We start from the raw sequence: 26,941 nt of genomic DNA, 5'->3' as shown, positions 1-26,941 counted from the left end.
AAGAAAGTCCAGGTTTTATTTTTTTTTTTTCCAAGAGGTTGATTGTTCCCATGGAAGTCAGTGAGTGTTTGGGTTTATTGCTGTTTGGTTGGTTGTTTTGTTTTGTTTTTTACTAAAGGCCAATTGCATATGCACTGGGTAAAGCAAGGATTACAGTGCCCAGAAAGAGAATTCTTTCCTGGTTTGGTTTTGTTTGCGATGTGCTGAACAGAATTAGTCGAGAGGGCAATTCAGTTCAGGAGCAGATCCAGGGAGCTTTGCAGAAGGGGAATCTGGCTGTTTTCCAGCTGTTCTGTGTGATCTGAGGATTAAAGTCCCTGGCCTGGGGCCAGCAGAGCTTCTGCCCTTCTCAGTGTCAGCACGGGGCCAGGAGCCGTGATCTCGGTGCCGAGGAGATGGGTTTCCCTTTCCCCAGCAGCACATGTCCTGCACCTCTATGGAATAGTGAACCCCAGAAATAGGTTTATATGGATACTGGGATGGTAACCTCCTTCCCTAATCCCTGTTTTCTTGCCTTTCAGGATTGTGAGTGTGAAGGAGACCCGGCTGACAAGCCTGACAGCCAACTTCATGGTTGGCCTCTCGCTTCTGCTCCTCCCTTTCCCTCTCCAGTGGATCCCAAAGCCAGTCCTCTATGGCCTTTTCCTCTACATTGCCTTGACCTCCATTGATGGGAACCAGCTCTTTGAAAGGGTGGCTCTCCTCCTCAAAGAACAGGTAGAGGAACTGAGGCACCAGCCTGGTGGAACAGAGAAAAAAAAAGGGATTTGCAACCTTAGCACCAAACCGTGCTGGGAGCTCCTGGGGTTGGGAATGGGGTTAGTCCCAAATTCGTGTTCTCAGGAGGCTGATTTCCAGCTCTGACCTAAGCTTTGCTTATCTATTTCACCTTTCTCAGCAAAGGACTGTAGGCTGATGGTCTCTAGTTTAGCCTGGCTGCCAGTGAGACATGAACAAGAAAAATCTTTTCCATAAGCAGATAAAAGAGTGGGAGAGTAACATGCTGCCAGGCAGCAGAAGTGGCACAGCTTTTGTTGGGCTCAAAAAAACAAAAAAAGTGATGGCTCAACTGCTCCCAGAATTGCACTGCATCTTGCCTGGCTTCCAAATTGTGCATAAATTGCTTTCTGCATTTCCCTACCACAAAAAAACCCAAAAAAAAAATCCAAAACGTTTTAGCTTTCTTGCTCAGAGTGATATCTTGGATGTAATCCTTTTTCTTTTCAAGGAATTGCTCTGGAGAGCAGTTCTCCAGAGGCAAAGACAAGTGTGTGCCTGGAGCCAGGATAAACTGCTACCTGTGAAGATGCCCCTTGAGCTGTGTAGGGTGCAAACTAAAAAATATGTTCAACCAATGTTATGGGGTTTTTTAAAAAAGAAAATTACCCAAACTGTTGCTCACTGAGTGTAGGGAGTTTGGAAATGATAAAAACCCTCTGTGGTGTCTGTCAGCTGCAGAGTACATCCATTTTAGGAAGAATAATTAAATGTTAGCACATGCATCATGTCACTAAATGAGCTTTGAAGCTTTGTGGGGGAAATCAGAACAGGCAGAATTTTATTTTTTGCTGTGTTTTAGACTGAGGTGACATGCCACGAGATAAGCTTTTAAACTCAAAACAAAGTCACTTGCATTATTGAAATGCTTCTGCTGCAGGATGAAAACAAAGCTGGGAGATAGGATTTCAAGCCAGTTCTGTTGCAACTTCTCAGGAGGTGTTACCTGCAGTACTGGGAAGAGATCATGTCTCCAGCTCACCTTCTTTTACACAATAAGGGATAAGGGTTTCATAAGCCCAACATTTGGTTTTGCATCTCTGCTAATTTGTTTTGATCTCCAATATCACATCCCAGAGGTTAAAACTCTGGAAGCTGGGTAGAGATTCCATTTGTCATGTCAATTTTTGCAGGAGGCTTGAGGAGTGGCTGCTGGACATGGAATATTACTCCTGGGTTTAGTACAAATTTAGGTGTGGAATTTTCCAAGCTTCAGCTTGGAAAAATTAAGAAATATTCTCAAATATGGAGATCTCCCCTTTCTGGGAACCTTTTAATGAGTCATGGCACAATCTGAAATCCACTGGGTCTGTATGGGTGCCAGCAGACAGTCCCTCATCCTCTTCATTGATGTATAGACAGTGAGTCAAAGCCCCTGCTCAGATGTGAGCAAGGAACTGTCAGAAGAATCTGGGAGCAATATTGAGCTTATTAATGTCACTTTTTTTCCTCCTCTTTCTCAAAAATGAGTTGTTGATGAGATAATCACTGGAGTTTAAATAACAACCTCTTCCCATACCTTCCTAATCTCATCTCCTGGTCTTCCCCTACTGGGGTTCAGCCAAGTAATGAGACCACCAGGGGCAAGCCTGCAGAAGACCAAGGCTCTAAAATAATGAGGAGCTGGGATTTGGGTGGAGAAACCATCCAGCAGTAGCACCACCTGAATCCATCTGCTTACCATAAAATAACAGAATGGTTTAGGTTTGGAAATGCCTTTAAAGGTGATCCAGTTCCACCCACACTCTTCCATAGGCAGGGACACTTCTCACTGGACCAGGTTGCTCCAAGCCTCATCTAACCTGGTCCTGAACACTTCCAGAGAGTAAAACGTGTTCTGTGCAGACCCCCACAGGCACTTCATGTGTGGCTGCAAAGCCCTGGTAGTCCTGCTCAGGAGAATCTCATTACTCTACTTACCAAGATATTGTCTTGCACTCCAGATGCTCCCCAAAGCAATCCTAGCTGTGGGCCAGGAGTTTTCCTCCCCAGGTTTCCAGTTCCCAGTCATCCTCTGTATAGTGATGCCAGTGCTGTGGTTTAAGGCTTTAACCCCAGAAATCCTACATTAAGGTGCTGAACCTCTTAAGGACTTTGTTGATGCCTTGAGTGTGCGAACTGATGAGTTCCTCAAACCTGTTTTCCCCTTCCAAACCTTGTGCCACCTCCTGCACTCCCAAGTCCAGGTCTTTGCATATCTAACGTGGGAATTCTTCTCTTCCCAGACTGCTTATCCTCCAACACATTACATCCGCAGAGTGCCCCAGAGGAAGATCCACTACTTCACAGGCTTGCAGGTCCTGCAGCTCCTCATCCTCTGTGGTTTTGGCATGTCACCATTGCTCTACATGAAGATGATCTTCCCACTCATCATGATAGGGATGATACCCATCAGGTATGAAGCTCTTCTGGGCTGTCTATTTTGGTTTTTAGCTGTCTTTTTTTTTTTTTTTCCCATGTCTCCTGTGCCTTTTGTCTTCAGGCTTGTCCTGAGTGGTGTAGAAGGACATCTGGTGCTTCCATGAGTAGGCAGATCCTGGAGGAAGGTGATGGTGACCTCTTCTTCACCAGCTGCTCAGGCTTGAGGAGAAATAGTGCAGAGAGCCTGTGGTTTCACTGCTGCTGGGTATTGTGCAAAGGGTTCTGGACTGGCATGTCCTTTCCTACAGCTAGCAGGGAGATAAATAAGGTTCATTCTGCAGTTTGGGAGATAGCTTCTCTTCCTGAGAGCCTGAGCTTTCCCTGCAGGCATTTGATAATGTTCTATATTGCTTTGCAATTTGATTTCCTAAGGGGTATCAACTTTTCCTAAGAGGAATGCTTAGCTCTGCTCTTGACCTTCCAAACCTCCTTCACTGCTGAATGCCATGGCACATAATCACTTAAGTCAATCTGGCCACATTTGGTCTTAAAATGCATTTTAAAACTGGCAGGACCCTGCAATGTCTTGCAGCCTTGAGAGAGGAACACTGAGAAATTTAACTGATTTCTTAATGTTCATTAACAGTTCTCCAGTTAAATCATTCATGCTCTCCATCCTTTGGGTATAATGAGAAGCCATAATAAGATCTGGGAAGGAAAAGAGCTGTTTCCAGTCCATTTGATTTTTTTTTTTTTTTTTTAAGGCCAGCATGGTGTCCAGTGATGTCTGTTGGCTTTGAGCTTGCAGTTTCAGAGATTTTTTTTTTTTATCTTACCTTAAAGTTGAGGTCTACCAGCATGATCATCTCCCAAAGCAGCTGTTGTGGTGTTTTCTTAGAGTGGTCAAGATGGGTCCAGTTCTTTCTTAAAGACAAGTTGAAACTACCATGGCTTTCAACAGGACCAGGTTACAGCCAGTTGGGTTGGGGTTTTGAGGAAAAAATCTTGGAAAACACTGAAAGTATTGTTCCTCTGGTAAGAGGATGTCTGGTGAAGGAGGTGGGAGATGCTTCAGCTCTGTGCAGTGACCCTTGGGGGAATTCCAGGTCTCTGAGAAGCTCCATAAAGAAAAGAAACCATGGAAGACTCTTTTCCAAACATTCAAGTATTGGATAGAGTGTAGTAAGTGTGGAAAGAGTGCTGCCAAAGAGCCTGATTCTAGAGGAAGGACTAATGCAGATATATATTCTTTTGGGTAAATCAGATACTGTCATCCTAGCTCTGTTGCTGCCTCATTGCCCTTTCCAGAGCAGTTTTTTTCCCAGTTATCTGAGGGAATCAGCCCTGCTGCTGCTGGGAAGATGATGCTACCTGCCACAATACAGAAAGTTGTTCTTGGTTTTCCTTTTTCTGGTATCTTTTGAGGAACTGTGGACTCCAGCTGAGAAGGCACCACTGTGATGCATGAGCCCTATAGTCAACAATGACTTTTTCCACAAAGATTTAGCATTCTAAATAGATGAGACAGAGTAGAGGAAATGAAATATCATATTTATTATTATTTTTTCTTTCTTTTTAAGCGAAGGAAGGAAGAAGAGATGGGAGAGTAGCCAGGGGTCAAAGTCAAGAATCAAACCCAGCTGAGTGAGTCATGGCTCAGTGTCCCATCCAGACATCAGCCATGTCACTTGGCTGTCTCAAAGCTACATTCCCATCTGTCTGACAGCATTAGACACATGATTTGCATTGGTGGTGGGGGAGGGACCTTTTCTTTTATTCCACTGGGGTGGTGTTAATGTGAAAAATAATGGCTTTCAATGGCTTCTCAATATTGCAGTGGGGAGCAGCCTGTGGGGAGAAAATTGGGTCTTTTTGGGGCATCCCTAGTTCCTGGCTTTGATTCAGAGGTTTGGGGTGATTGGTTTCTGGTTACACCCTAATCCCTGCTGGGGGGAGAGCTGGGGTTAAAGTCCTCAGAAAGGAAGAATCCAAGTTCTCTGTGATGCTGCTCTGTGTTCCCTCATGCCTTGTATTTCATGGCAGACCTGTTGAAACAGATCCTGGTATTTCTCTGTAGTGAATGTTGGTTGGGATCTCTAGTTACTGAAAAAAAAAACCAAAAAAAAGGCCATTCCAAGTCTTAATACCAGCTTCCTAGTGCTTTGTGCCTTATTTGAACAGCTGAAGAATAGCTTCCTTGTTGAGCAAGGAGAAGTGTCAAGCTAAATGTGTTGTAGGATTTAATGAGAGCAGCTTCATAGGGTGTTGTCACAGTCCCTTGCCTCTCATCCAAATGTGCTTGTTCATGAAGATGTTCTTGCAAGCAAATAAAAAAAAAAACAAACCAAAAGCAAGGGAATTACTGTCTCCCTGACCCAGTGGAAAGCAGGCTTCAGGTGTAGAGCTGAAGGAATGAATGTCAGGGAATCATAAAATGATTTGTGTTGAAAGGGACTTTTAAAGGTCACCCAATCCAACCCCCTGCACTCGGCAGGGACATCCTCACCCAGATCAGGTTGTTCAGAGCCTCACCTTGAATATCTCCAGGGATGAAGCCTCAACCACCTCCCTGGGCAGCCTGGTCCATTTTTCCACCACCTTTCTGGTGAAGAACTTTTTCCTAACATCCAATCTAAATCTCCTCTTCAATTTATAACCATCACCCCTTGTTCTATCACCCAGTTCCTCTCCAGCCTTCCTGTCACAGCCCTGCTCAGCCTCTGACCATGGTCTCAAGGTTTGGAGATATATCTGGTGTTTCTCTAAAACCCCAAAGCTGCTGGAATGTCTGTTAAAGCTTTTTTATGGGAGAACTTGAAAGGAATGACCTGGGAATGTCTGAAAGGAATGTCTGAACTGAGAAGTCCAAGATAAATAGCCCACATATAGAGGTCTTTGTGACAGCTTTGTAAATTTAGAGGAGGGTTTTTCTTGTGAGCTCTCCCTGCTTGGTGTTGACAGTGTTGTGATGACTGTAAGGCTGTATCAGGTGTGTTGGGAAACTCCAGGGAAGTGAAGAAAACAGAATCTAGAACTAAATGGGGATCCTTGGCAAGGTGACCCATCTCCTGGCAAACTGGTGGCAGCAGGAAGCTTTGCCTGCCTCCTTCCACAAACCAGGAGCAGAGCTGTGGGTTGCATGAGGTCTCCCTGTTTGTGGTGACAGAGAGGTCTGGAAAAGTGACTTTTCTCTTATAAGATGAGGAAGTTCTCTTTCTTCTTCAGCTGAAATGAGGAGGCTTCTTCCAGGGTGAGCTCTGCACTGTTATTCCTCTCAATGCTCCGTCTGCTTGTGGGATTGTTGGGTTTATTCTCCTCTAATTTATCTCCCCTTCAGCTGGGCAAATCTCTTGTGTGCATGGCCACAGACAAACTCAACTGAGAGTCTTGGGCAGGCAAATCTAAAGCCAACCAAACACTAATTCCATCTCTCTGGTTTGATCCCCAGGTACAACCTGCTCCCTAGGATCATCGAATCCAAGTACTTGGATGCTATGGATGCAGAGCATTAAATGAGCTCCTCCACCCCCAGAGCAGTGAGGACACCTCCTTTGGAGCTGGAAGGCAGCTTTGGCAAGGCATAGAACAATCTCTTTGCAGTTCTTTCTTTCTCCACTCTTCTTTCTGCTCTAATCTGGCGTTGGTAATGCACACATAGCAGAGACCACTCCAAGTGTCAGACCAAAACCAGCCTTGGACTTGGGAGGCCGATGCTCTTTGGAGCTGTAAGGCAAGCAAGCTTTATGGAAATGCCACCTTCCACATCCCCAAACTGGAAACCCCAAAGATCAGCATGTCCCTGTGGCTGGAGTTGCCTTCTCAGAGCTGTTGTGTGTTCCCTTGCTTGAAGGGTGGGGGGAAACTCTTTATTTTTTTTAGACACCACGTCCCTTTTTTCCAAAACACTACAAGGACAGCAGCTGACCCTTCTTTTACAGAGTGGCACTCCTCTTCTGGCCTTGAAATTCAAATTTCCCTCTGCATCCAGTATTCCCAAATTGGTATTCCCTGTGGGATGGCCTGATATTAAACCACTGATGGCAGGAGAGCTGTCTGGCCATCTCTTCACACGAGCAAGGTTGGAAACAGAATGCACACTGATCCAACCCACAGCTTTGGATGGATATTGAATCCCTACAAGTGAGCTGGGAATGTTCTGTTCAGAGGTTGGGCTGCCTGATGGTGTTGATGAAGCTGCATCTGGGTTTAAGCTGTTGGGGAAATATTTGGGATCTTTCTCCCATTGCTTCTCAAATAACAAAATTGTGGTTTTGCACAACTGCAGCCTTCTTGCTTGCACCCAGAGTCAGATGTTGAAACTGAGGGCAGTTGTGTGGGTGATTGCATATACATATGTACAGTAGTGCCTATGTGTACATATATACATATGGATTTGTGTATATATTTTGCATAGATATACAGATAGGCCTGATTCTTTCAAAATATCAAAAGTGTTTTGTGCAGTTGATGTTACCTGTGATGTCCTGACCAAATACTTGTTCTTTGCTTCAGTGCTGCTTTTTCTTATTTGAGATATGGTCACTTTTTTTTTTTTTCCTTTTGAAGCTGCTCAGTTCCTGATTTTGTTCATGTGTTGCTTTGTTCAAGGTGTCCCTTTGCTTTGTTCAAGGTGTCCCTTTGCTTTGTTCAAGGTGTCCCTTTGCTTTGTTCAAGGTGTCCCTTTGCTTTGTTCAAGGTGTTCCTTTGCCACCTTCTTCCCATGGCTCAAGACCTTCATCATTCTGTCTTGATGTGAATTTTGCCTTTCATTTTACTGTACAGCATGCAATGGAAGTTTTCCTCTTTCACCAAATCAATATTTGTTGGCCATTTAATTGGTTCTGTTTTGTAGCTAAGCTCCAGTTTCCCGTGCTCCCAGACATTATATTACATTTCTGAATGAATCTAACTCCTGCTGTCTTTTTATATTTCAGTTTATTTAATTTCCTTTGTACTATGGTCAGTTTTTTCTTATTTGGAGTACTGTGAAACAAGCTGCCCTTTAGTTCAGTGCTTGCCCTTTACTTGCAGATCACAGGTAAAAAGTGTTCAGAAAAACGTGGACCTCTGAAGAGAAAGAACTTTGAAAGGAAGGAAGAGGAGTATTCTAAAATGAAATGCAAATGTAGTATTAGCTCAGAGAAGTGTTTCTTACCAATTGCTTGCCCTTGAAAGGTGCTGAGTTTTGATCAGCATGTGCCCTGCTGATGGAGTCTTCCTCTGCAGGAGGAGGAAGACCAACCCTGTGAGGAGAGAGGAAGGCATTGGGTCAAGAGCTCCTGTGCTGACACTAAACCAGACCCAAGGCACTGAAGATTTGGTGGTTTTGCACTAAATCTGTAGATGGTGTTTCATCCCACCAGAGCTGGCTTTGAAACACGTATGAAGACCTCAAGTTTTATTTTCTTACCAAAAAAAACCCTTCATCTCTGTCTTGATACTTGATGGGGGAGAGCAGTATTCCCAAGGAAGTGGCTGTGGTTTCTGTATCCCTGTGCAATCTCAGCTTAGCTAACCAAACACCACCTCTGCATCTTGAAAGCATGACCTTCATGCCCCACCAACCCACTCTTGTGGGGCTGACAAGAAGTCCTCAGGGCCAGGATGACCACCATGGTGCATCAGAGGAGGTAATGCCAATTTTTGGGCTGTCAGTCAGGTTTGGAGGCAGCAGAGGTAGCTCATGCCCTGTCTGATAAGTGGTGGGACATCAGATCTAACCCCCTGCGTGGTGTCTGATCACCCTTATCAATATTTCCTGGGTTTTTTGAGTCATTTCTGGGGTGAGCTCACCAACAGCTGCTGCTCAGGTCTGCATGTGGAGGCAGAGGGCAAACAGCAAACAGGATTTGGGGGCAGAGCAAAGGCGGAGGTGGTAAAAGTACATCTGATCTTCAGTCAACAGAAAAAGAGCAGGTGACAGCAAACAGTTCAGTACCTGTTGGAAGGCAGGGAGTGTGAAGGCCTGATGATGCTTAAATAACCTGTTTTTCCCACGGGTGCCAAAAGAATTACCCAAAGGTAGAATGAAAAGCATCCTCCTGTGGTTAAGCCATTAAATGGACGTGTCCCGGGGATGCACTTTTGGTGGCTCAGTTCTTGGCAGGAAGAAGTCACCCTGTGGATTAACTGAACTCATTCTGCAGATGCTGCAGCTGGAGAAAGGAAAGGATGTGCTGAAGGGAATGTGGCTCTATGAGGAAGGACAGAGGCCCTGGGTGAACTTCATGGTGGGGTGAGCTGGTCTTGCCAGAGGAAGTAGTTTTGAGATGTACTTTCCACTCCCCCAGACTTAGAAAACCTAAAAATGTCCCCAAATAAACCCTCTCTGAGAAAAATCCTCTTTGAAAGCATCAATTCCAATAGTGTTGAGCGTGGCTGAGAGATCATTTGCTCGGAAGGGTTTGATTATCCATCACAACTCTACTTTAGATCTTTTTTTTTTTTTTTTTTTTTTTTTGGCTGTTGCTTTCCTGCCATGACTTCAGTGTTTCCTTTGTAGCATCAGCAGGATTCTCTTCCCCAGGGTTTTCTTTTGACAGACATTGAGGGCCAAAAAATCAACTGATGGGAAACCAGCACAACTTGGGGATGCTGGCTTAGACTGGTTGAAGGTTTGGACCCATGTCTCAAAAGAAGGGGATGTGTGAGATGGGTGAGACTCAACACCTCTTGGCTCATCAGGGTTTGTGATGATCCTGCAGAGGATTTTTTTTTTTTATGGTTTTTTGGTTTTTTTGACACAATACCTTTTCTCTTCTTGTTTGCTTCTGGTTTTCCTGACTTTTAAGTGCAGGTGCTTCCAGGAAGTAGGCTAACTAGGGAAGGAGAGTTTGTTCTGAGTTGATTGAGCACTTTAATACTTCTGTGAAGGTGAAGACAATTCGAATGTAAAAGAAGTTTTATTATAAGCTCTTTGTATACGCACAAATGCTTTGTGTAACTGTTGCCAAAGAACTGTGTTGGAAAGGTGGTGGTGGCTGTTAAGGGAGTCCATGGTGTTCAGCAGGAACCACGAGGTGTAGTAGTAAAAAAGTTCCTGAAATAAGTGGATTTTGGGAGTTATCATTTGACGGCTGCCAAAGCGATCGGAAACGGGGAGGGAATAACCTTCTACTCTCAAACTTGTTGGTTTTGATCCTCGTGTTGAATGTAGGAGCAAGAAGTTAGCTTGGCAATTAAAACTGGAGTTAGACCTGAAAGGTTTCCTTGCTCTGAGACTGATTTTGTTGCCTTCAACCCCCCTGCTGACACTGCCTACGGAAATCGCCGTTTCTCCGCGTAAATGAAGGAATGTTGGTGAAAACATGGACTGCTGAAGAGGCAGCACAGCAATTCCTAGATTTGTTCAGGAAGCAAATCTGACAACTTCATGAGCAACAATCCCCAGATTCTCTGCTGCCCATGTTTGAAGCAGTTCAGGAGTGTCAAGCTCTGCTCGGATCCGCATCGGCGCGTGGCTGCGAGAGGATGGGGCTGGGGGAAAGGAACACGACTGCTTTGCTTCAGAGCTCCTGAAGTGCTTTGAGATGAGCCCAAGGACTGTGGGATGGGAAACACCTTTTCTTGTGAGCTGTGTGACCTGGGATGCTCTGCAGACAAACACAACAAGTGGTCACCTTTCCACAGGCTGCAGGTCAAACCATTCTCCACAAAAAGTCCCCATCTCCAGCTGCAGCTGTTTGGAAACGTTTGCATCTCATGTCTGGCTGCTTTAAGAACTGCTGCTGAACTGTGGGCATTCTTTGAAGAACCAGGAACTTGCACAAAGCTGGAGAGAGCTGGAGGATGCTTGGGGGTGGGAGGGAAGGGATGGGATTTTTTTTTCTGTGGAGTTCTCAGCAACAAAAAGAGGGACCTGAGGCATGCCCTGTCACCCAAAGCACCTCCCATTGTCCAGTCTGTGTCCCACTAAGCATGGATGTACACTATCTGTTGACACATGTTCAATTTTTTTCTCTTGTTCATATTGTCCTGTAGTGTTTCTGCCTGCCTGGAAGCTGAATGGGCACAATCAGGGTTGGCTGAAGCTCATCTCTTGTCTCCATCTCCCTGAAACTTCAGTGTGTCCCATTTGCTCTCTCACCTCCTGACCCAGCTCTCCTCTTCTCCAGCCCTTATCTGGAAGTTGGCTCTTGACATCCCAGCTGGGGAAGTGCTGCCAAAGTGCCCAGTGGGGTTTTTTTTTCCCTTCTAAAGAACTTGAGCCTGTGTCTGAGCAGCAGCGTGGCAGTGGCTGCTCCCCTGGGGCTCTCTTTGCCATAATAAGAAGTTAGGAAGGATTCATAATTGTCCTACAGTTGTATTGTCTTCTGCATCTCTCAAGATGATTATTTTATGGCCTAGTGTTCCAGCTGGGCTGTTCTTTCAGCTGTCAAGCTTCTAGAAGTTCTTTAAAATAGACATTCATGGGTCGGGTTTGCTTCATTTTCTATCTGTGCTGAGGCCTTGTGGGTGGTAGAGGAGAATAGTCTTCTCTCTAATTGTTTTCATATCTAATTAAGGCATTTAAGTACCAAACCCTGGCCATTACACTGCAAAGAGCAAACCCTCAGTATTGTGTCAAGAGCAACCAGATGAGGGAGTTGCCAGAGTGAAGGCTTCAGAAACCCAAATTAGCACTTTTCAGCTTTTGTGATGTTGTAATTTTATTTTATTTTTTTTTTCCCTTCAAACTAAGACAATCCTTGGCTGTGCCTTTCCCTCGTAGAAAAATGCCATGAGCTTGGGTCACTTGGCACTGTTCTGATGTCTTATTAAACATGAAGATTGTGTCCTGGGGGAGATGCTGCCTTCTGCTCCCCATCTGCAGCTCTGCTGCCAGGAGCTGTGTCCCTGGAGAGCACAGATCAGCTCTGGGAGGATGGATGGGATGGAGAGTCCATGTGGCATCTCAGTTGGTCACCTGTGGGACAGATTCATCTCTGGGACAGATTCTTGCTGCTGCAAAAGCAATTGGTGTCCCTCACTTATCTGCAGGTGGGTGTCCCAAAGGTGAGCAGAATGGCAAAGAGTTGGGGAAAAAAAGAAAAAAAAAAAAAGGTTGCAATCAAATTCTCTCCCTCTCGACCTGAGCTGTGCTGGCTTTTTGCTCTGGGTAGTTTTTTCTCCTGCCCCCCATTAAAAAAAAAATTTAAAAACCTCTTTGTAAAGTATTTATGTGATCAGAATTTAAGAGAAAATCAGCATAGCAAGTCCAACAGCTGGTGGATCAGTTTGGGTGCCTGGGAGGCTTGCTGAAGGGCTGAGTTCTTGCTGTGTGCCCATCAGGAGCCATCAGTGCCTCGGGAAGCTTTTTCCAAGCATCAAATCCAGATGAGTCCCAAGGTATTGGATGCTCCCTGCAAGCATCCATGCAAACCATGTCAGGGTAATGTGGCCACACTGAGCTGGAGCAGGAGATGCAGCCCTTGGTGCCATGGGAGGTGGCATCTCCTTTACAGGAGGTGGTTGGGTTGGTTGCCAGCTGAGTGGCACAGCTGAGCTCAGACATTGTACCCTGAGCTGCTGCCCTTGTTGTGTCACTCACCTTTCAGTTATTTCAATATTTTATAGCATCACTGATTTCTGAACTCCTCAAAACTTGGGGCTGGTGCCACCAACTTCCTCCTGCATCCCCAGCAGAGCCCCAACCCGTATAGAATGGGCTTTAAAGTGATTCCTATCTTTTTTGCAGAGCTTCCTTTGCTTGCCCAGCAGCTGCCTCCCATCTCCACCACTTCTGAGGTCAGAAATCTAAGTAGGAGCCTGGGTTTGATGTGTCCGTGGCCCTCTGGCTGTGTCCATGCCCCTCTGGCTGTGTCCATCCCCCTCTGGCTGTGTCCATCCCCCCCTGGCTGTGTCCATGCCCCCCTGGCTGTGTCCATCCCCCCCTGGCTGTGTCCATCCCCCTCTGGCTGTGTCCATGCCCCCCTGGCTGTGTCCGTCCCCCCCTGGCTGTGTCCGTCCCCCCCTGGCTGTGTCCATCCCCCTCTGGTTGTGTCCATCCCCCTCTGGCTGTGTCCATCCCCCTCTGGCTGTGTCCATCCCCCTCTGGCTGTGTCCATCCCCCTCTGGTTGTGTCCATCCCCCTCTGGTTGTGTCCATCCCCCTCTGGTTGTGTCCATCCCCCTCTGGTTGTGTCCATCCCCCTCTGGCTGTGTCCATCCCCCCCTGGCTGTGTCCATCCCCCTCTGGCTGTGTCCATCCCCCTCTGGCTGTGTCCATCCCCCTCTGGTTGTGTCCATCCCCCTCTGGTTGTGTCCATCCCCCTCTGGTTGTGTCCATCCCCCTCTGGCTGTGTCCATCCCCCTCTGGCTGTGTCCATCCCTGGCAGGTGCTGGGCTGGGATCTGAAGCCCCAAGCAGCTAGGAGAGGATTTATTCCCCTGGGAGAAGTTGTGAGTCACTTCCAAAGCACAACAGCTGCTGGAAAATGAGCAGCTCTGTTGTGCTGTTGAGGATTTGAGCTTCTTAGGTTTGGCAGAGCCGTTCTGATTTAATTAGTGAGGTGGCTTCAGTGCTCTGGTATTTTTGGAAGTGTTGAGCCCCTCTGGTTCTCTCTGTTCTCTTTATTGAGGGGAAGTTGTTCCTCAGTCCCATGCAGGTGTCACCCCAGGAAAAAAAGGACCAAAAAAAACCCCCAAAAAAACCAAAAAACAAAACCCAGAACTTTGATCCAACCTGAGCTCCTGAATGTTGGCCCAACCCAAGGAAGGGTTTGGATCTGAAGTGCTCCCTCATTTCCCTTTCCTTGGAGGGAGGGTGAATGCAGGATAAGGTGATAAAGGAGGGAAAAGCTTCCTGAGGCAGAGCTGGCTCATCCCATTCCCATGCATCCCATTCCCATGCATCCCATTTCCATGCAGGCAGATGTTTATGGAGCAATTTGGGGTGGTCTGCAGCCCACCAGGAGAAGAGGAGGGGTTGGTTTGTTTCCCTACATGTCTCATGGCATGGAACTGGTTAAAGATTTCTGTCCTTGGTGACCAGGGAACTATTTTAAGCAAGGGAAAGCACATGTTCCTGTTTAGGGAGATCTGGCCTATAGATATTGCACTTGCTAAATCTGCTCTTGAAGCATGCTTCTATCTAGTGTTGATTTTCCAGTGAATGATTTCTTTTGATAAGAGTTTGCTTGGGGCGGGGAGGGAATTCCTTTCTTGTATAAGGAAAGCCTGTATTTAAAAAGAAAAAAATAAAAAGAAATATACTGTTTCTATATTTCTACTTTGTTGCCTGCTCAGTGTCCTTTGTTTCACCTTCTGCCTCAGCTGTGGATAGAAGCACAGGTGTTGCCTTCCCTTTGGGGCTCAAAAATGGGGTTTTTTCCTGTTTTAATGGGGCAGTGTAAGAAATAATTGCACTTTTTATCATATATGTGCACTGAGAGCATCCAGGCCTGACTAGCAGCCTGGCTCTGACTTCCTTGGCATCATCCAAACCAGAGGTGAGCCCCAAATGGAATTCATTTTGTGTCATTTGCAGCCTGAAAATAATCCCCTTCTTTGAGGAGTAAATTCATTAGGAACCTACCAAGGGACCCAGTAATTGCCCTCCAGCTCCCTCTAGCCCATCAGGATGAGGTCATTTTGGAGGAAAGAAAGGTTTTTTGCTGGAGATTCTGGTAGGATCATCTAAGAGGAGCCAGAGTATGAAAAATTTGTTCTTTTCTCTGTGTCCTGTGGGATTTACCTTCCATGCAGAGGGACAGTGAGGGCCCTAAAAGCTGCCCTAGAAGGGATGGTGACCACCTAGAAATACATATATGGAGAGAGAGAGGGACTTGTATGTGAACAGACCATCAAGAAGAGAGGAGGAAACAGCCCTTGAGGTGTTAATTTTGGAGAAATATTGAGCATCTGGACAGCCTCAGATCTTTAGGACCTGAGATGCTCTGGCATGGGGACCTCTCAGATGTGCCAGTCCCTGGGCAGTGAACGAGTCCTCTGGCATTGTCTGGGGACACAAACAGCCCAAAAAGGGACCTCTAAAAGGTGGCAGATGCTGGGATTATCAGAGTGGTGGAAGGACCAAAGCCTTGGGAGCTGGAAGTATCTTGGGGTGGAAGGGGAGTGGGGCAGATGGAAATGCCTCTCCCTTTTGGGGTTTAGGTGAAGGTTTGTGCATGTGGGGTGATGGTCCTGGACCAGCTGGGCATCTTCTTGCAAGATGAGTGGGAAGTGGGAGTTTGTTCCTAGCCAAGACTGCTCCCTCCTGGCCAAGGAGGAGGAGATCCCAAGAAGAGCCACAGGATGGGTAAGAAGTGGCTGTGACCCCATCAAGAGCCGTGGGGTCACTGGGGTCTATCATTTCCCTCTCTCAGCTTTCTGCTCCCCATGAGGATCCCTCCTCAAGTTCCTCAGGAGCAGCTTTGGAAGCCTGAGAAGCCCCTTTGGGTCCCCAAGTGTCCCCATTCAAAGCAGGTGCATGATAATAACTTAAATGTTGGTGGCATTTGGTGCAGGTCTGGGCTGGGGGAAGGGATGGATCAGATGAGGATGTGTGTCCCCCACCCCATGTCCTTCCTTTCCCACCAGGATACAGGTGGGATGCACTGCCAGGAGCTCTGCAGGAGGACTCTAAACATCCCTTGGCCAAAAATGAGATGGATAAACTGTGCCAGAGAGGTGCTGGGCCCCAGGGATCTGAGCTGCAGGACTCTCAGAGCCTCTTTGCCCCAGGTTCATGGGGGAAAAAAGGGGGGATTTAGGGTGGCTGCATCTGGACAAGATCAGAATATTCACCTCCTCAATGCCCAGCTTTGATTTAAACTGGGAAGGGTGTTGGTGTGTTCCTCCTTGAGATTCCCCATCCTGAGAAGGACTGAAATACCTTCAAGGGCTGATGGGGTCCATGGCTGCCCCCAGATGTTCATCTGCTGGTGGCAAAGGGCTCAGCACCCCTCTTCACTGTGTTTTAGGGGTGCTGAGCATCCTGAGAGGGACCAGAAGGGAAAGCAGCAGCAATGTTGCAGCCAAGAAGGAGTCATAAAGCTCAAGTTTTAGGTCTGAGAGCCAGAAGAACAATTTTAGCGTTTTCTTTTGAGTTTTGGATGTGGTTTTTTTGTTTGTTTTCTAGCAAGCAGTTTGCACCCCTGAGCCCTCCCCAAAAGCCTTGCTGGGTTTTTTCATCAGGGATTTGATCTGCTGAGATCCGGTGCCATCTAGGGGACAGACAGCAGAAGACAAGGAGGGTTTCCAAGCTGCCCAACTCACCTACAACCTCCAAAGGGTCTCAGCCCCCCTTCCACGAAGCCCTCCTGGTCCCATCAGCTGGGGGTGGGGAGAAAGCAGAGCACAAAACGGGGAGGTGGTGGGTGCAGGGCTGGAGCTGGAGGAGCAAACATCTGCCTTCTAGCTTCCTGGAGTGGTTTGGGTGGAAAAAAAGACTTTTAAAGGTCACCCAGTCCAACCCCCTGCAGGGACATCATCATCCAGGTGAGGTTGCTCAGAGCCCTGTCCAACCTCACCTGGGATGTTTCCAGGTATGGGGCATCTCCCACCTCCCTGGGCAACCTTTCCCCACCCTCAGTGTAAAAAATTCTTTCTAACATCTGGCCTAAATCTCCTCTCTTTTAGCTTAAAACCAGCAGCCCTTGACCTGCTGCATGCAGCACTTGTGCCCCAAGCCAGGGACTGGAGAAGCCTCCACCAAGGTTTGTGATTTGCTTGGAATGGATGGAGAAATCCAGAGGATTCTGAGCTCCCCTCTCTGCAGGCACAGCTCCCATCTCCAGCTCTGATGTCCTGAAACAACCTCCCCTCTTCCTGCTCTTCTCCAGGGGGTTGTATCCTGAGGGATTTTATAAAAAGGTTTGGCCAGGAGCTCCTGCTCAGCATCTCCTCTCTTGGATTTTTATGGTCCCAAGGTGCCAGCCCCTGGCTGAGGGGACCAGTTTGATGCTGTGGGACTGGATTTGAGCCCCAAAAGCCATAAATCAGCACCTGCTTCACTGCAAGTCCTTAAAATCCTGCTCTGATCCAACTCTTGGAGGTGCTGGATGGGGGAGCAGGAGGTGGAAATGCTGCACATGGACGTGCATTTGAATAAATAATGAGCACTAATGATACAAACTTGCTAATGAAAGTCTGGCAAATGGGGGACTACAGCTGGGAGCAGGAGCTGCAGGGCTGCAGAGTTTGTGTTGGAAACGCCAGATAAATAATTCAATAATTTTAATTTTTTTTTTACCCTTTCCTCTCTCATTTCAGGTTTTGGGATTTTTTTTTCACCCCCCCCCCCCTCTGCTGATTTCATCACACAACCCACCCACCACCTGGAATTCCTTCTACCACCCACTGTGTGAAGCTTCAGGATGGATGAGGTGGGGTTGCCAGGCCACAGGTTTGCTGTCAGGAGCTCCTCTCCCTCCACCTCATCCCCATCCTGCAAAGGTCCCTTCATGGAATCATAAAACCTCTCATGCTTTGGGTTGGAGGGGACCTTAAAGCTCACCCAGTCCCAATTCCCCTGCCATGGGCAGGGACACCTCCCACAGCCCAGGGTGCTCCAAGCCCCATCCAGCCTTCAACACTGCCAGGGATGGGGCAGCCACAGCTTCTGGGGGCACCCTGGGGCTCAGCACCCTCACCCCAAAGAATTTCTCCCCAGGATCTCCTCTCCATCTCCCCTCTTGAAGCTGGAAACCATTCCCCCTCATCCCATCCCTCCAGGATGTCCCAAGTCCCTCCCCAGCTTTCCTGCAGCCCCTTCAGGCACTGGAAGATGCTCTGAGGTCTCCCTGGATCTCCAGACTGAACACCCCCAACTCTCCCCCTGGCTTCAGAGCTGCTCCAGCCCTCCCAGCACCTCCATGCCCTCCTCTGGAATTGCTCCAACATCTCCATGTCCCTCTGGTGTTGGGGACCCCAGAGGGTAGAGCAGAGCAGAGGGGAACAATCCCTCCCTGGCCCTGCTGGGGATGCAGCCCAGGACAGGGATGGTTCTTGCTCACCCCCATCCTCCCCTGGGACATTCCCTCCTCCCCTTTGTGGGAGCTGAGGTCGGACTGGGGGTGCTGCCAGCACGGGGTTCGCTGGGGCTTCCTCTGGGATGGGCACCGGGAACCCCCCAGGGAACCCCCCGGGAACCCTCCGGGGCGATGCGCGGAGCTGCGGCTGCTGCTGCCTGCGCTGGGTCCGGCAGAGGGAGCGCGGCTGCAGCCCGAACCACCCGACCCGAACCCCATTCTTTCCACATCAGAGAGGGCTGAGATTCCACCAGTCAGTTCATTAGGGACAAATTTTCTGGAGGAATAAACAGTCTGCAGTGATTTTCCCCCAAATAATAAGTGATTTTCCCCCAAATAATCAGTGGTTCACCGGGTCCTCCCAGGCAGGCTCTGCCTGCTCAGAGGGAGAAATTGCTTTGGGATTCCAGTCCTGACAAGATCAAGAGGCTTGAGGGACCTTGGAGATAATGAAAATTCTCAGAATTTGCATAATAATACCCGTGCCTATTACCTGGGCCATTAGAATCCATCAGGTGTCATATTAACAATTAATAGTCAACAAAAAGCCTCCTTAATGGTCGTTTGTACAGGAAGATGGGAGAATATACCTGGGCATTGGCTTCATGGCATGGCAGGAGGACTTTGACCACCTGAAGCTGGAGGGAGAGAACTTTGGCTGTTTTGGGGTCTTCAGCTTCTCAGCTTCCTTTTTTGAGGACAATTTTTTGGGGGGGTTCATCCAGCAACATCTCTGCTCCCCCAAACCTCTGCTCCCTTCTCAGCCCAAGCCAGAAAGCCCCAGTTAGTGGCTCAGCCAAAGTGTGCTGGCCATCTCCTCCCTTAATCTCCATTAATTGCAATTAGCACTTCCCACGGGTCTTAACGAGGTCCTGAAGCTGGAGAAATGCTGCATTAATATTATTATTATTATTATTATTATTATTGTTGTTGTTGTTGTTGTTGTTGGTTTTAGGATGGAGCAAACAGCTCTGAAATCCCCAGCTTGCACCCACTGCCCCCAGGGGTGCAGGATGGAGCCTGTGCAAGGGGAAAAGCCCCCAGCAGCCCTGGGGAGGAGACAGCAGATGGGCTGAGCCCCTCCGAGGAAGCCCCCTGAGGAGGAAGCAGGGCAGGGGGAGATGTCTCTGCTCCACTTCTTCCCCTAAAGGGAAGAGGGAGCAGCAGCAGTTGGATGATGCCCTTGGGCTGAAGCACCAGGGTGATCCCAGCACCCAAGTGCCCGTGAAACATTTGGCAGGAAGGGAGGTGGATTTGTTTATTCTCCTTGGTTTATTTCCCCTCTTATGTTTGTTCTCCCCGTTTCTGTTTCTTCTCCTCTTGTATTTATTCTCCCTCTGTTTCTCTTCCCTCTTTGGGTTTTCCCAGGCTGAAGGGAAAGGCTCATCCTTAGAGCTTTGGCTCTCCCCGGCTCTTTGCTGCTCTTTAGCACCGACCTGAATAAAAAAGGGACCTCCCTGGAAGCAGTGGAGGTGGGGGAAAAGAAAATAAAATCCTGAAATAGAATCATTTTGGTTGGGAAAGACCTTTGAGCATCACCAAGTCCAACTGCTCACCCAGCGCTGCTAAAGCACGAAGCTGGGAAAGGGGGGGGGGGGGGGAGGAAGAAACCTTCTCCTGGAAGAAAAGAATTAAAAATAAAAATTAAATTTAAAAAGGGGGGCAGGGTGCTTTGGAAAGAGCCCTTTCTCTGCACCCTGCTTGCCGTGTTTCGCGCTGCTCCTCCTGCGCTGCCTCCCCGCCCTCCAGGACCAGGACCGCCTCCCAAAGCATCTCCTCAACTTCCAGCCTTGTCCTCCAGCTCCTCACAAGCTCCCCCCATCTCTGCAGGGCTGGGGTGGGGACAGGACCCAGTTTAAACCTCCTCCTCTCACCCTCCTCCTTTTTTTCCCTGTTGGTTTTTGGTTTGGGGTGGTTTTTTTTTGGTTTTTTTTCTTGCTTCTCCCTGGGGCTCGCAGGGAGCCGGGGACCATCTGGGTCCCTGCCCGGGAAAGGCGAGGGGAGGGCGGGAGGAGGGACCGGGGAGGCGTGAAGGATGCTCCGGGGGGAGCTCTTGGCTTTCTCGCTTGCCCGGAGCTCGCAGGAGATCTCCTGGAGGATGTCTGACCTCTCCGGCACAGGTAAGTCCGGCAACCCCATCAACCCAACCCTGGGGAAGGGGGCTGCAAAAAGGGAACAGGGAAGAGGTTGTAATTCTGCCTGGGTTGCAAATGAACTCTTCTTCAAGGGGAAAAAAATACCCAAAAAAGGAGGGGGGGGGAGGCTTTGGAAGAAGAGGATGGTGGTGGTGCTGGGTGAGCTGTGTAGGGGTGAGCCCTGCCCCAAAGTTATCCTGGGGGTGGTGGGAAATATTGCTCCGGGGGAGAACCTGGGTTGGGGGGAGCAGAGCAGCTGCTTTCGGGGGGTCTGGGGGTGGGATGGTCACATCTTGGGGTCCTTGGGGTGTGGGTGTGTGGTAGGGGTGTGTGTGTGGTAGGGGTGTTCAGATCTCAGCGTGTTTGGGGGGTGTGGGGGGGGGTTATGGTCATATCTCAGGGTGCTTGGGGTGGTGACGGTCACACCTTAGGGTGCTTGGGGCGTGTGTTTAGGAGTGATGGTCACATCTTAGGGTGCATGGGGGGTGTGTTGTAGGGGTTATGGTCACATCTTGGGGTCCTTGGGGTGGTGATGGTCACATCTGTGAGTGCCTGGGGTGTGTGTGTAGGGGTTTTGGTCACATCTCAAGGTGCTTGGGGTGTGTGGGTGGTGGTGATGGTCACATTTTGGGGTGCTTGGGGTGTGTGTTTAGGGGTGATGGTCACATCTTGGGGTCCTTGGGGTGGTGATGGTCACATCTTGGGGTGCTTGGGGTGTGTGTTTAGGGGTGATGGTCACATCTGTGGGTGCTTGGGTGTTTGTGTGTGGTAGGGATGTTCAGATCTCAGCATGCTTGGGGGGGGTGTGATGGTGATGGTCACGTCTTGGGGTACTTGGGGTGTGTGTTTAGGGGTGATGGCCACATCTCAGGGTGCCTGGGGAAGGGGTGGGGGGAGTGTTGGTGAAGGACACATCTCCTGGTGTTTTGTGTGTGTGTGTGTGTGGTGCTTACACCTCTGGGCACAGCTGAGATGTCCTGACTCTGATCTCCTGGGGGGGATGTGATGGGTAAGGTCCCACCCTGAGCTGCAGCTCCATGCCAGGCTCCTGTGTGCACACAGGCTCTCATGTTGCCATTCCACAGGGATGGCTTTGGGGTGGCAGCTTTGAAGTTTGGATGTTAAAGCAGCTGGTGATGTGTGACACCTTTGTGGCTGTGCCTTGTGTCACCTCCTCACTCTTCTCCATCCCCTTGAGGGAACAGAGAAGGGCTTGGAATGGATGGAGAAGTACAAGACCAGCAGGAACACACGGAACCATGGGCAGCAGAGCTGGATGGCTGCTGTTTGTCCTTCTGGAGCAGCAGGCAGAGGATCAGGCAGGAGCTGCTGCTCCTTGAAACCTGGGGACCACCTTTGCCCGAGCATCCTCCAGCAAGCTGGGTGTCTTCAAGCAGACTTTGGGAGGCTGCTTCTCACCAAGCACCTGAGATCCAGCAGCAGCTTTGGGAGGCACAAGCTTGGGGGGGTGGGTAGGGGTGGGTAGGGGCTGTTTTCTTATTTTCTTAGCTTGTCTGTGATGAAATATTCTGGTTTTTCTCTTTTTTTCCCCTGGAGGTGCCATCGCCAGGAGAAACCTGCCCACTGTGGTGAGCTCAGAGCATGCTGCTAAGGTCCAGCCCCAGCAGGTTCCTGGCACACCATCTCCTCTTTGTGGAGGACTCAGAGCAGCAGCACCCAGCTTGGAAATCCCTCCCCAACCCATTAATGCCTGAGGAACATCCCGTCCCAGCCCACCCAACCACCTCCAACCTCAGCAACGGGACGGACTGCGGGGAGGAGATCCTGCTCTATGGGGACACGGAGAAGATTGTCATTGGAGCAGTGCTCTCCATCATCATCCTCATGACCATTGCTGGCAACGGGCTGGTCATCATCTCCGTGTGCATTGTCAAGAAGCTCCGACAGCCTTCCAACTACCTGGTGGTGTCCCTGGCAGCTGCTGACCTCTCGGTGGCCTTGGCTGTCATGCCCTTCGTGACCATCACGGACCTGCTGGGGGGAGAGTGGCTCTTTGGGAAGGTTTTTTGCAACGTGTTTATTGCCATGGATGTTATGTGCTGCACTGCTTCCATCATGACCTTGTGCATCATCAGCGTGGACAGGTAAGGGAGGACGAGGCACCTGCCCGTGGGTTGAGGATCAGGGGGGTTCTGGAGGGTGAGGGCCATCAGAACCATGTAGAACCAGTTTATCCAATTTATCATTGGATAAATGCTGCTGCAGGTTGTGGTTCAGGTGCATGGGGTGGCTGAGGGGTTTCTGTAGGAATCAGGTGCCTCAGTCCCTTTGGAGAAGCTGGGGTTTAAGGTGGTTTCTCAAGGAGCTTCCCTAAGTTACTCGCTGAGTCCTCCCCCTCCAGGCAGCTGCTTCACATGGTTCTTTCTTGGCTTGAGGAGCAGAGTCCTGTGAGCTGAACTGCTCTTAGGAAGGAGCTTGGACCAGAAAATGAGTCACCAAACCAGCCCAAACCCAGATGCACTTTGTAAATCCAGGTCATGGACCTTCTGTTCCCTCATCCTACGGGATGCTCTGCAGCTCCCTGGACTTTTGCTCTGGCCAAGGCTGTCTGCAGCTCCTCCCACCCCATCCCCAACCCCCCAGAACTCCCTGGTTTAGCACAGCTGAGGATTTTCTGGCTTCAACTCCCACACCTGGGGTCGGGAGGGAAAGATTTGGTCCATGAGGCAAACTGTCAAGGCTTGGACAAGTCAGCACCCCCCGGGTCTAATTATAGCATCCTGCGTCATGAGGGACACGGTGCTGACGAGCTGGTGGGCTGGATCCAGACCTGACGTGGGTGCTGGCATCCTGGGGGTGGTGTGGGGGGGGTTTGGGTTGACGTTGGTACCACCCAGCAGGGCTGGTTTGGTGATGAGCAGCAGCTCAGAGGTGGGAGGCAGCCCCCAAGCTGCTCTCTGGTCCCCAGCATCCCTGGTCAGAGAGGAAAATTGCTCCCAGGTCTCGTGGCCAGGTCCAGCTCAGCTGCTGAGCTTGCTTTATTTCATAAAAAGCTTTAAAAAAAACAAAAACCACCAAACCCAGGTGCATTCAGAGCTGGCAGAAGTCTGTCTGTGTTAGAGGGAAGGGAATAAATGCAGTAATGAAACGTGTCAGTGCTTCCTCTGGGGAGAGAGGAGAAAGAAAGCAGCTACACACTGAGCAGGCTGGCTTTGCTTTTTAAAAATTCCTTTTCCTTTTCCTTTTCCTTTTCTTTTTCCTTTTCGTGCCTTCCCTTCCCTTCCCTTCCCTTCCCTTCCCTTCCCTTCCCTTCCCTTCCCTTCCCTTCCCTTCCCTTCCCTTCCCTTCCCTTCCCTTCCCTTCCCCCCTTCCTTTTCCCCTTCCCTTTCCCCTTCTTTTTCCCCTTCTTTTTCCCCTTCTTTTTCCCCTTCCTTTTCCCCTTCCTTTTCCCCTTCCTTTTCCCCTTCCTTTTCCCCTTCCCTTTCCCCTTCCTTTTCCCCTTTATTTCCCCCTTTATTTTCCCCTTTCTTTCCTTTCCCCCTCCCTTCCCCTTTCCCCTTCCCTAGAATCAGAACCCCAGACTGGTTTGGGTTGGAAGGGACCTTCAGGATCACCCATTCCCACCCCCTGCCATGGGCAGGGACACCTCCCACCAGCCCAGGGTGCTCCAAGCCCCATCCAACCTGGAACACATCCAGGGATGGGGCAGCCACAGCTTCTCCATCTTCTCATCCCCAGGGCAGAGCTGCTCCAGCCCTCCCAGCATCTTTTTGGCTTCCTCTGGACTTGCTGGTGGGCTCAATCCCTACTCAGGCTTAAGGGGTCCAGAAAAAAAAGAGATATTTTCTGATGCACAAAGGAGGTGAAGGTGTGTGGGGGGTCCCCATCCTGCTGCTTTCTGCCCTGAGGGTTCCCAGGATGGGGCTGTGCTGGTTGCCCATCTCCTGAGCATCCCATAAATCACCATCACCCCACATCATCCTCATTGCTCCCCAAAGGGAGGTGGATTGAGGTTGAGCATGGATCCAGGACCATGCTTGGATCTTCCCTCCTCCACACTCATGGGATAGGCAGGATTTGTGGTTTAGCTCCTGATGGAAACATCTCCAAGCTCTTTTCAGCTTCTGTGCTGGTAGGGAGGGAAAAAAAAACCCAAAAGCTAAAGCTGGAGAATAAGCTGAGGTTGCAGAGAGCCAGAACCTCTTGCTCCAAAGGAGATGAAAGAGTTGGACATCCCAGTGAGCTCTTACCTGAAATTTCCCCCAGTGATGATGCCAAGAAAGCAGAACAACACTTGGTGCTTCACAAAACCAGAAATACCTCCTCTTATTCCCTCCTGAGTTCCCTCTTGGTCAGCACAAGCAGCCTGGTGCCTGTTTCTGCCAAAGAGGAGGTTGCAGCTGTCCTGATGGTTGAAGTGTCCCCATTTTTTGGTAGCTTTGCCATGGAAGATGCTGGGTTAGCCCAAGCTGACAGCACAATTAACATGCAAGCTGCTGCTCCTGGTTATTAATGCAGAGCACTTCCTAAAAACCTCTTGATTGAAGCTGGTAGAACCAATCTTGTCTGAAGGCTGGGGGGAAGTTGATTGATTTACTTTTAAATCCAAAGAGAAAAATGTTTTTTTTTGGGGGGGGGGAAATAAATCCACCTTTCTTGTATGTTTTTCTTACATAAAAGCCTGCCAGCTGTATAGATTCTTTATTATCACAAACCAAAAGCACAAGAGAAAATAAACCAAAAACCTCTTGTTGAAGCTCTCCATAAAAATGCCAAGCAGCTGAGATAAAAAAACCCCAAAAATCTCCCCCCAGACTTCAGAGATCACTTGAGGTTTTTCTAGTGGAGGAAAAAAAATTCTCCATCAGTTTCCTCCAGAGCTCCACTGGGAATCTCCTTTTTATTTAAAAAATAAAAATAAAAATAAAAAATTTTATTAAAAAGGGATGTTTTTACCTGATTATCTGCTCCCAATTGGCATCGTTCTCAGTGCACAGGATTCCTCCTGAAAGTGTTTCTGGAATAAAAACCTCCACAGCCTTTGGCTGGATTGCCTGTCCTGTGGCCTTCATCCAAACATGTCCCAGGTAAGATGCTCCATGCATCCCTGGGATATTCCCAGCATCCCCAGCGTGGGCAGATGAAGCCACAGGTACCTCCATCCCCCACCTGGAGGTTTCCTCTCCTTTTTACAGGATGGGGCAGGCAAAACATCAGCTGGGAAGCAAGGTAAAGAGCTTAAATTTGTCCCTTAGGAGATATAGGATCATGGTAGAACAATGGGGTCAGGGGAACCACAGTCTGGGCTCATTTTGGGCTCATTTGGGACTCATTTTGGGCTCGTTTGGGGCTCAACCAACCTGTGTGAGTGGAGATTTGTCCCGTCCCTGTGTGCCACTTGAAGGATGGAGGCAGCACCATAGAATCCCAGAGTGGTTTGGGTTGGAAGGAAAGGTCAAAAGGAGGGTGAGGGACCTGCAGGGCATCCCACACATCAGGGAATTCCTGTCTTTTCCCTACCCAGGGCCCAAATTCTCCTGGGAAGGACAAATCACAACCCCAACCTTTTAACCCTTTCCACCTCTTGCCTTTCCCAGGTACCTGGGGATCACCAGGCCACTGACCTACCCCGTGAGACAGAACGGGAAGCTGATGGCCAAGATGGTTTTCATCGTTTGGCTCCTCTCTGCCTCCATCACCCTCCCTCCTCTTTTTGGCTGGGCCAAGAACGTGACGGTGGAAAGGGTCTGCCTGATCAGCCAGGACTTTGGCTACACTGTCTACTCCACAGGGGTGGCCTTTTACATCCCCATGGCTGTCATGCTTGTCATGTACACCCGGATCTACAAAGCTGCCAAGCTCAGTGCTGAGAAGCATCGTTTCATGAACTTCTCCAGGCACTACCAAGAGGAAGGGGTCTACTGCCTGGAAACCTCTTCCCACCGGAGCCACCGCAGCTCCAAGAGGACCAAAGGGATGGAGGAATGTGCTACCCTCTCCAAACTGCTCCGGCAAGACAGGAAGAATATCTCCATCTTCAAAAGGGAGCAGAAAGCAGCCAGGACCCTCGGCATCATCGTGGGGGCTTTCACTTTTTGTTGGCTCCCCTTCTTCTTGATGTCCACCGCTCGCCCGTTCATCTGTGGCATCCGCTGCAGCTGCATCCCCCTGAGGCTGGAGAGGACCCTGCTCTGGTTGGGATACACCAACTCCCTCATCAACCCCTTGATTTATGCTTTCTTTAACCGAGACCTGAGGACTACTTTCTGGAACCTCCTGAGGTGCAGGTACAGGAACATCAACAGGAGGCTCTCGGCCACCAGCATGCACGAGGCTCTGAAAGCCACGGAGAGGCACGAGTGCATCCTGTAGAGCTGTGGCCTCTTGCTCCTGCCTCTCCATTTCGGGGTCCTCAGCACTGGCAGAAGCCACAGGTGCCACTGTCCCCTTGCCAGACACCAATGCTGAGGGTGGCACCTCCCACCCCTCACCCCAGGAGGAGGGAACCCCTTGGTTCTCCTCACCGTGGGAACCACTGAGCATCCCTTCCTCCTCACCCTGTCCCCACTGGGAGCTGAGAAACCATGAACAGGACCTTCTGGGAGGGGAGGGTTCAAAGTCTACGACTGACTGTGGGCAAGTCACACCACCTCTCTGTGCCTCAGTTTCTCCCTCTGGTTAAAAAACAAACAAACAAAAAAAGAAATGAAAAGAAAAAAGAGAAAAACAACCCTCCCAAGCAAAAAGCAACCTTAAAA

The 26,941-nt window shown here is 49.2% G+C and overlaps 2 protein-coding genes across 2 annotated transcripts in view; both read left to right on the top strand.

Annotated features, from left to right (window-relative positions):
- The window catches only part of SLC4A11 (solute carrier family 4 member 11), a 100,424-nt gene extending 86,166 nt beyond the window's left edge, over positions 1-14,258 (top strand). The window contains 3 exon segments of the mRNA XM_030450641.1: positions 522-717; positions 3,003-3,172; positions 6,587-14,258. Coding sequence (XP_030306501.1) covers positions 522-717; positions 3,003-3,172; positions 6,587-6,650 — 430 coding nt within the window. The 3' untranslated portion in view covers positions 6,651-14,258.
- Positions 14,259-21,823: 7,565 nt separating this feature from the next.
- Positions 21,824-26,567, top strand: LOC103526069 (5-hydroxytryptamine receptor 7). The gene is made up of 2 exons (XM_008491087.2): positions 21,824-22,327; positions 25,781-26,567. Exons 1-2 carry the CDS (start codon positions 21,825-21,827, stop codon positions 26,553-26,555), a joined length of 1,278 nt encoding a protein of 425 aa, XP_008489309.1. The 5' UTR covers position 21,824; the 3' UTR covers positions 26,556-26,567.
- Positions 26,568-26,941: the final 374 nt, after the last annotated feature.

Source organism: Calypte anna, chromosome 4B (assembly GCF_003957555.1).
Source record: "Calypte anna isolate BGI_N300 chromosome 4B, bCalAnn1_v1.p, whole genome shotgun sequence".
NCBI lineage: Eukaryota > Metazoa > Chordata > Aves > Apodiformes > Trochilidae > Calypte > Calypte anna.
Note: the sequence above shows the minus strand (reverse complement) of the source record. Positions and strands in the feature narration are given on the sequence as shown.

What these genes read in the sequence shown, in the direction of transcription:
- LOC103526069 (XM_008491087.2), top strand. Translation starts at nt 21,825, where the DNA reads ATGCTGCTAAGGTCCAGCCCCAGCAGGTTCCTGGCACACCATCTCCTC. An exon ending in TGCATCATCAGCGTGGACAG is followed by an intron (nt 22,328 to 25,780) that starts GTAAGGGAGGAC and finishes TGCCTTTCCCAG; the next exon opens with GTACCTGGGGATCACCAGGC.